Source organism: Hemitrygon akajei, chromosome 1 (assembly GCF_048418815.1).
Source record: "Hemitrygon akajei chromosome 1, sHemAka1.3, whole genome shotgun sequence".
NCBI lineage: Eukaryota > Metazoa > Chordata > Chondrichthyes > Myliobatiformes > Dasyatidae > Hemitrygon > Hemitrygon akajei.
The window spans coordinates 202,762,697-202,771,316 of record NC_133124.1 but is presented as its reverse complement, the minus strand read 5'-3'; the positions used below and the strand labels follow the sequence as shown (position 1 = coordinate 202,771,316).

The following is an 8,620-nucleotide window of genomic DNA, read 5'->3' as shown; positions in this document are numbered from 1 at the left end:
GTCTCCAGCTATTATTTGTCTTTAATATTGGCACATTTACCTTTCTAATGAGTTGGGCTTCAGCTGAACACCTGACAACATGCGTGTATACTGTAAGCATAAAAGTATTCTGGATGTTAGGAAGAGGGGCAAGTTTCTCTCCGGAACTGTTGCTTAACATTGACCTGGTGCAGCACCTTTGTGCTGATCATTGAACCTTGTGCTCAAAGCAACACGCATAAAATGCTGGAGGAACTCAGCTGGTCAAGCAGCATTGATGGAAATGAATAAACAGCTGACATTTCGGGCCAAGACTCCTCTTAAGGACTGAGGAAGAAGGGGGAAAGATGCCAGAATAAAAATGTGGGGAGAGGGGAAGGAGGCTAGCTGGGTTGGAAAGATAAAAGGGCTGGAGAAACAGGAATCTAATAGGAGAGGAGAGTTGACCGTAGGAGAAAGGGAAGGAGGAGGAACACCCGGGGGAGGTGATAGGCAGGTGAGAAGAGGTAAAAGGTCAGAGTGGGGAGGACAGGAAGGTGGGAATTGTTTTAACAGAAGGAGTAATCGATATTCATGCCATCAAGTTGGAGGCTACGCAGACAGAATATAAGATGTTGCTTCTTCATCCTGAGGCTGACCTCATCTTGGCATAAGAGGAGGCCGTGGACCGGTGTGGAACGGGAATGGGAATTAAAATGTTTGGCCACTGGGATGCTTTGCTTGTGGCAGATGGAGCAGAAGTACTTGGTGAAGCAGACCCCCAATTTACAAGAGGTCTCATCAATGTACTGGAGGCCACACTGGGAGCACTGGACACAGTAGATTCATATTGCCTAGGGGAGGAACAAAATTAAATAATCCAGACAACATCTGACTTAACTGTGTGTTAGATATCAAAAGCAGAGTGAAACCATTCATCGTTGACTTCCATTTCCTTAAATTCTTCATTACTGCCTAGTTTTTCAGTGATTTTTTATTTCCTCTGTTCCGGCTGATGCTCTGTGTGAATTCTTCTATTGGCCAGTTATCCATAGATGTGGCACTGCAGTAGTAGGAGAGCACTGTTGACAGGGTGCTGATGACACTGTAATTTATTTTGAAGTTTAGTTTGCCAACTGAGGACATTGTATTGACCCCAGTATAGGTCCCATAGTTGGAAATGAGATTATGGGATCAACTTGCCCTGAGTTTCCATGCAGAAAGCAATGATTTTTTAAAAAACTGGCAGCCAGCGGGTAAAAAAACAAGGGTAGTAGTACCCACTTAAACACCCAAAACATACAGAACATTGGCCAGCAGATGAGAAGACACACTCATTTTGGGTGAGTTGTTTCTTGATTTCTGCACCTGTTTATTACATCTGGGAGTACAGGGTCAAATCATAAACATGACAAAGTCTGCAGATGCTGGAAATCCAGAGTAACACACACAAAATGCTGGAGCAACTCAGCAGGCCAGGCAGCATCTATAGGAAAGATGAAACAGTCGACGTTTCAGTCCAAGACCTTCTTCAGGACTGACGAGGAAGGGGGAAGTTGCAAGAACAAAAAGGTGGGGGGGAGGGGAAAGAGGCCAGCTGGAAAGTGATAGGGGAAGAGCATGTGGTCGAAGAGTCAGAGGGCAGCGGAGATCACCGAGGGGGAGCAGTGGGAGAGGGTTTTGCTATACTTCCGTCGAAAAGAAGATTTAAACTTCCTTAGGGTAACCATCCCTCAAAGAGACTGCAGTGGTGTAGTCAATCATAAACATGAGGAAGTTTGTAGATGCTGGAAATCCAAGGCAACACACACAAACTGCTGCAGTAACTCCAGATATTGGTATGTCTGATCTGTTAGTCCACCGGGGCAGCAGCAGCTCCAGATTGACCAGACCTGACAGACCGGATATACTTCAAATCCAGCCCTTCAACTTCACACTGGCTGTGACTGACCTATCCAGATCAACACCTGTTACTTGCTGGGAAACACACACAAAATGCTGGAGGAACTCAGCAGGCCAGGCAGCATCTAGGCATAGAGTAAGTTGATGTTTCAGGCTGAAACCCTTTGGCAGGACAGGCTGGGAAAGGTGACTTTTCATTCCCTTTTACTTTAAATAAAATTAGTGTTTCTAACTAATTTACACCAGAAATTTTAATTGCATTGGTTAATGTTAATTTCTTCATTAATTTTAAAGTTTTGTGACATTTCAATGTTTTGAATGTCTTTGATCAGGGACAGGTGAAAAGACTCCTGGCAGCTGCCATTGGGTGGTGGTGGGGGTTGGCTCTGGAAGTGGGACAGCAGGACCTGCATTCTCCCAGTGGCCTTGAGGGCACAATGTTGGCTACAGAGTGACCATCTGGGGAGAGGGTGAGGGTCTGAACATGAGACAGTTGGCCAGGTCAAACAAAATAAAGCCTCTTACTGCTCATTCCAATACATAAATAATCATTTCCACTCAACACCACTGACATCATTCCATTTCACACCCGAAAACTACGGCAACACACAACCTTGTTCGCCAAAGCTCGTCCTGTCTCCAGCTCTTATCGTATCTCCACTTCACTCCTCCTTCACCTGCCCTTCTCCCCACCCCCATTTCACAATCTCTCTCATTCCTCCTCCACCACTCGCTCACTGTCCCCTGCAACCTCAGCCTCTCCTTCACACCAAACTCAGTTTTGAAGAATGAGTTCCCTGGAATCGTGGCCAATATTGGTCATTTTGACAAACGGGGAGATGGAGTCTATTTTTAAATAAGTAATGCTGAGGAGTGGGTGGGGAATTGGCCTTTCACATGGGCATGATATCCACCATCTTGGGAGTGGGCACAGACTGGATCCCAGATATCATTGTTCCTCACTCTGTGTCAGGATGCATATGTTGGATTAGAACCACTCTGTCTCACTGCCAACATTTCAGCAATCTCAATGCTTTCCTGTGTAATCAGGCTGTCCTGAAATGAAGCCAGTTCTGACTGTGCTTGGAATATTTAATTTTTTATTTCATTTTAATGATACAGCATGGAGAAGGCCCTTCCAGCCACACAACCCAAGTAACCCCTGACAACCCTGATTTAACCCTATCCTAACCACGGGACAATTTACAATGACCAATGAATCTACCCAGTACATCTTTGGACTGAGGGAAGGAAACTGGAGCACCCGGGGAAAACCCATACATTCCACGGGGAAGGATGTGCAGACTCCTTACAGAATGGTTTTTCATGGAGGTGAACTGCACCATCCTTCCCAACTTACAGCTCTTGTTTCTTGAAGATATTGCAGTTATCCCTTCGCCAGTTCTTTCCCAAGACATTGCCCTCTACTTTGGCCTCTGACGGTGAGTGAGAGTATCCTCTTAAACTGCTGAAGCATTACTGCAGGGGTTATACCATCAACACTTGTCATTAACATGCATTACTGAAACTGCGTTGACTGAAAAACGTTAGATGGTGACGTGAACCCTTTGCCTCTGAGAGGGCCACAACCTTGCCGTAGGGTTGGGAAGCTTGCGTGCCTCAAAGACCCGCAGAGCTATGTTGGCTGAAGTCAGGGCCTTGTGCTTGACACTTGGTAGGGTCCCCCATGCCAAACAGGTCAAAGGGTAGAGGCCAGACTAAGAGTGGTCCTCTGGGTTCGGGGGCTCAAGTCAGGCTAACAACCCTGACTGGTCAAATACAGCAGTGAAGAACCCTTCTATATCTGTACGCGATGGTGTTCCTCTGTCACCACGCTGGATTTGCATGACTGGCACTGGCCACACCTGGGACGCAATGGAGAAGATAGCCAAGGACAGACAGAGATGGAGGACCTTCATTGCTGCCCTGAATGCCAGCAGTAACAATGAACCCTTTGGAGCAGCAGGAAGTCTCCAAGGGCTCCAGACCTCGGCGCTCGACTTCACCTGAATATTGTTGATTTACCCAATTGTGGCTTGCTTTGCCTGTTAATTATTCCCAGAAGATTTTCCCGTGCTGTTTATTGGTAACTGCGGGCTTTTTGTGCGACTTGTACTATTGAAGTTGCACCCGTTGATCACTCATTTTTCAGTCTTGAACTAGCCTTTCCATAGTGACGTTCGCTTTGAGGGACCTGTGGATCTTTATTGATTCTTCTGTGCGTAAACTCTCGCCAGTGTACTATACTCGAGCCTCCAGTTACTCCGCGCCAAAGTCCGCTAGTCTGAGTTTATTGTTACAGATCGCTAAAGGCAAAATGGGTGGGGGGGAAGAGTCCAGGACGTCACCCCACTACCATTCTCTGGATTCAGCCACTGGCCCCCAATTGATGAGGTTAATAAATTTGATTAAGGATTACTTTCCCAGGAAGTTGCACATATTCGTTATAATTGTCTCAAACTAAAAGAACACTATTGTTTAACAAGCCTGATCCCTTGTTACTTTAATGGAGAAGATCTGGTCTACAGTGCTGTTCAATAAATTGTCCCCTCACATCCAGTTTACAGCCTTTCTATCTGTGCCATTCTTCCCTATGTCTCAGTTCAATCAGTACATCTACCTTCATTGCTCTCTGAATCTTCCTTTTATTCTCAAACCATAATGATTGCTCTATGTTGCATGAAAGCCACACTGAAATCAATGAGCTGTTTTCTGCTTTGACTACTTCATCCCTGAACTTCAAAACAATAGAAATCGATTCTGTTTGTTAGTCTTTCCTGCAAGGCTTCTAAATCCCAAATGGTGTCAGCTAGTAATTTCTTCTTCAATCTAATTTACCAGCCCCTACATGAAGAAGCTTTGGTCAATCCTATCAGTTCATTAACGTTTTGCAAGTTTTCAACTAATTCCTCAGACCTCTTGATTAAAAAACGGACCTGAAGGTTTGAGGGGCAAAAGGTCCTCATAGACTGAATCTCAAACTCGGGTATGAGTTCACTCCAAACTGCTTACAAAATATAGCATTTCACTCCAAAATGAGATGTTGGCCCTGACCATAGAATTCTGAATTCCATATTCAGTTCTATTATTGTCCCTTCACAAATGTTCCCAAGCTGCGATGCATGCGATTGTAGATCAAACTGCTATCCTGTGAGGAAGTTAGGATGCACGGTAATCCGTAACCAGTACTGGTAAACCTACCTCTTCAACATTCTTGCCATTACTGGTAGGGCCTGCCATTAGCAGCATATAAGAACATCTGCTTACAACAACTCAAATGGTTCTAGATGTCAGTTGAAAGTTCAAGGATAGAAAATTTCATACTCCACTGTTTGGTTTAAAAAGTATTTATGCAGATTTTGCTGCTCTTGACTAAATGAGAACTGCATAATGTGTAGTACAAGGCAGGGAGGTCCTTCATCAATAAGCAACTAGGGTTCTTTCATCACCCCAAGTGATGAGAACAGTTTGAGACAGTGTTCAAGGATTCTTATTACTTATTAACTTTTTTTCTGCACCTCGTGCAAGGTCTGAGGGATTTTTCTGAAGTTTATAGGTGGCAGTTTTTAATGATCAAACAGAACATGCTTAGCAGGTCTATCAGTAACTGTGGAGCAAGAAATGTAGTTTTAAATCAACAACATTTTGCTGCCTAACTTACTGAACATGCCCAGCATTTCCTGCCTTTAGTTCAGGTTTCCAGAATCTGCAGGACTTTGCTTTTGTATTTGTTTGTCACCTCTTAGTTGTGCACGTTCACGGTCTAAATCCTTTAAACTTTGAGAGCGTAAGTTGTCAGTCTCTCAAACTAAACTGAATAAGTGATCAACAGGAATGCAGATTATTATGCTGTTTAGCTAATGAACAGAAAATGCAGAGAGCAAGACAGCATCTGTTAAAAGCGTTGATGCTTCTAATGAAAGGTCATTGAGCTGCAATGTCAGCTGTTTCCCTCACCACAGATGCTGCCTGATCTGCTGAGTATCTCCAGCATTGTCTGTTTTTGTTTCTGATTCCTGGATGATTCTGGTCATACAGATACAGGTATGGATGGGACAGAGGCAGCAATGTTCAGGCAGTTGTAGATGTCAAGTGTAGAGAAAATTGGGAAGAGACTGTAGTGAGTCAGAGCTGACCAAGGCAGCGATTTCTATTGATGGCTGGGCAGAGATAGAGCTTCACTACATTCACAACTCAAGGAAAGCATGAAGGTGTGATCACTGTGAAGGATACAACTTGCTTCAAACACTTCAGGAACCAGGCAGCCTCTGAACTAAGTCTTTCCATGCCTGTTATTTTGATTTAGTTTCCCATCAATGAGCTGCAGATGAATCTTCCATAACAAAGGCATCTACACCTAAGGTTTCTCACTCATTTGCTCCTTTAGGTTGTAGATCAGATCTAGTATAACTGAATACTCCAATAGGTCATATCCACTTTTACCATGCTCACCGGAGGCACTTTTTGGCTTAGACAAGGCAATAAATCCCTCATTGCTTCATGATCCCTCCTGCCCTGGGATTGGAGCCATCTGGACTACTTGCTCCCAGGCATCCATTGACAGAGGAGTAAGGTGGTATCTGGGGCAGTGGCTGAATTCAGTGGAGAGCGGGTATCGAGCCTGCGTCCCGCTGTTCCAATGACAATGCTGTCAGTGCTTGCACTTGATCATGGCCTGGATTATTTAAAGGATTCTTCGCACTGCCATTTATAACTATAAGTGAAAAACCATCACGTCAGTTTTCCACATGTTACCAAGAGATCAAGTTAGCAGGAATTAACCATTGACTGACTGGGACCAATGCCAGCATAGACAACACTGCAAGGCCAGACCTGTCCTGTATTATCTTTCTGCTGCTAATAGTTGATTTGTGTTGACGGAATGTCCAACCCTTTCCATTTCCCTCTGGACTCCATCTTTACATTTTCTGACCCAGACAGTGATGTTCCTTGACAGTCTGAAATTGGAGTGGAGGGAGAGCGGGGAGGATGGGGTAGATGGAGTAATGCATGTATTACTTCCCCTTGCCCATAACTCGGAGTTACCCACACTCCCTACTTAAATGACGCACTCCAATTTCTGATCCAATCAAAGAAACACAGCCCTGACAATGGTTGAATTGGCAGGAAATGGTCCAGTCCAAGGAAACTCTCCCTGTCTCAAATATGTACAAACAGTAAGGTAAATAATAGTTCCTTCCACAAGATAAGGCAAAAGGCTTATACCTTACGTGAAGAGTAGCAGAATTAACAGGGAACATTGCCAGATCCTGCTATGCACCCCCTTCCTCAACAATCATTGTTTTCCCAATGAATTGGTCAAAATCCAACATGCAGAGAAACATGTGTTGAATCTTCACAATCAGTATTGTTGCAAAAAAATAGTAAAAATGCATTGTTATATAAAATGGTAACTGCCAAAGATCAATATATCACACGTTTAAAAGCAACAGTTGATCGAGTTGAAGATAATAAGGCCAATGTTAACTGGCATGAGTTCAAAGGATACTGCTGTGTACGTTGGAGTTTGTTTTGCTGCAGACACCCTCTACAAACTGACCAAAGGGAAGCTGTCTTCTTCAGACCAGTAAGAACCTTTATGCAGTACCTCTTTGGTTCCCCTTCTGTCTGTTGTTAAAATGAAGGGTTCAACCTCTTGAGTTGCCAAGTTTAAAAGGAAGGGCGTGGGGGTGGGCGCGACGGTGGGGGAGCCCGTGTAGGTGGAGGTCCTGGCGGAGGCGGAGGCAAGGTGCAAGTTGGCGATGGAGTGGGCGACGAAGTTGTGGAATTAGCGGGTGACGGCTCAGGCGACGGGGCAGGAGACGGAGGAAGACTGATGGTCGGACAGTAGATGGGAGCCGGCCCACTGTTTCGCACGTTGTTGTAATAAGGGTAACTGGGTGGTTTCCTGCCGGCCTTTACTCTAGTGAAATTGATGCAACGTCCCTGCGGGGAAAAGAGAAAGATAATTAATCGATCTGTATTGACTCAACTTGTTGCACAACAATGTATGCCTGCACCATTATTATTCTACCCAGACCCAGGAACGAATAAGACAAAATCTACCATAGATGTGAGAAAAGACCATTCAGCCCATTTACTATCTAAAAATGAAAGTCCTGTGATCTGACTTGTTCTGCTCATTTCAATTCCAAATCTCTCAATTTCACTCCATCCTGGATAGGAAAACGCAAAGGGATATGGGCCATATACACAAAATTTATCATCAAAGATCCTCACCATACAGGTCAAGCCCTCTTCTTGTTGCTTCAGCCAGGCAGGATTTACAGAAGCCACAACCACCAGATTCAGGAACAGCTACTTTTCTTGAACCACTAGCTTCTTGAACCAACATGCACAAACTAATCCTACCACAGGAATGGAACACTATGGAAGTGTCTCTTAATTTTATCTTTTTTTTTGCACTAAAGTCTTCTTTCCGCTCTCTCTCTGTGGAATGCTCTGCCTCAGAAGGCAGTGGAGGCCAATTCTCTGGATGCTTTCAAGAAAGAGTTAGATAGAGCTCTTAAAGTTAGCGGAGTCAAGGGATATGGGGAGAAGGCAGGAACGGGGTACTGATTGTGGATGATCACAGTGAATGGCGGTGCTGGCTCGAAGGGCTGAATGGCCTACTCCTGCACCTATTGTCTATTGTCATCCTTCCCTTGTATAAGTTATTTATCATTTATATTCTGTATGCATCTATCTGCCGGTGATGCTGCTGCAAGCAAATTTTTTGTTGTACTTGTATCTCACCGTG

At 44.4% G+C, this 8,620-nt stretch overlaps 1 protein-coding gene across 2 annotated transcripts in view; it reads right to left on the bottom strand.

The window, feature by feature from the left end:
- Positions 1-2,951: 2,951 nt before the first annotated feature.
- LOC140734677 (anthrax toxin receptor 1-like) overlaps positions 2,952-8,620 on the bottom strand; it is a 258,361-nt gene continuing 252,692 nt past the window's right edge. For both annotated transcript variants that reach the window (XM_073058962.1, XM_073058970.1), the window contains exon 18: positions 2,952-7,806. In XM_073058962.1, coding sequence (XP_072915063.1) covers positions 7,531-7,806 — 276 coding nt within the window. In that variant the 3' untranslated portion in view covers positions 2,952-7,530. The remainder of the gene's footprint in view (positions 7,807-8,620) is intronic.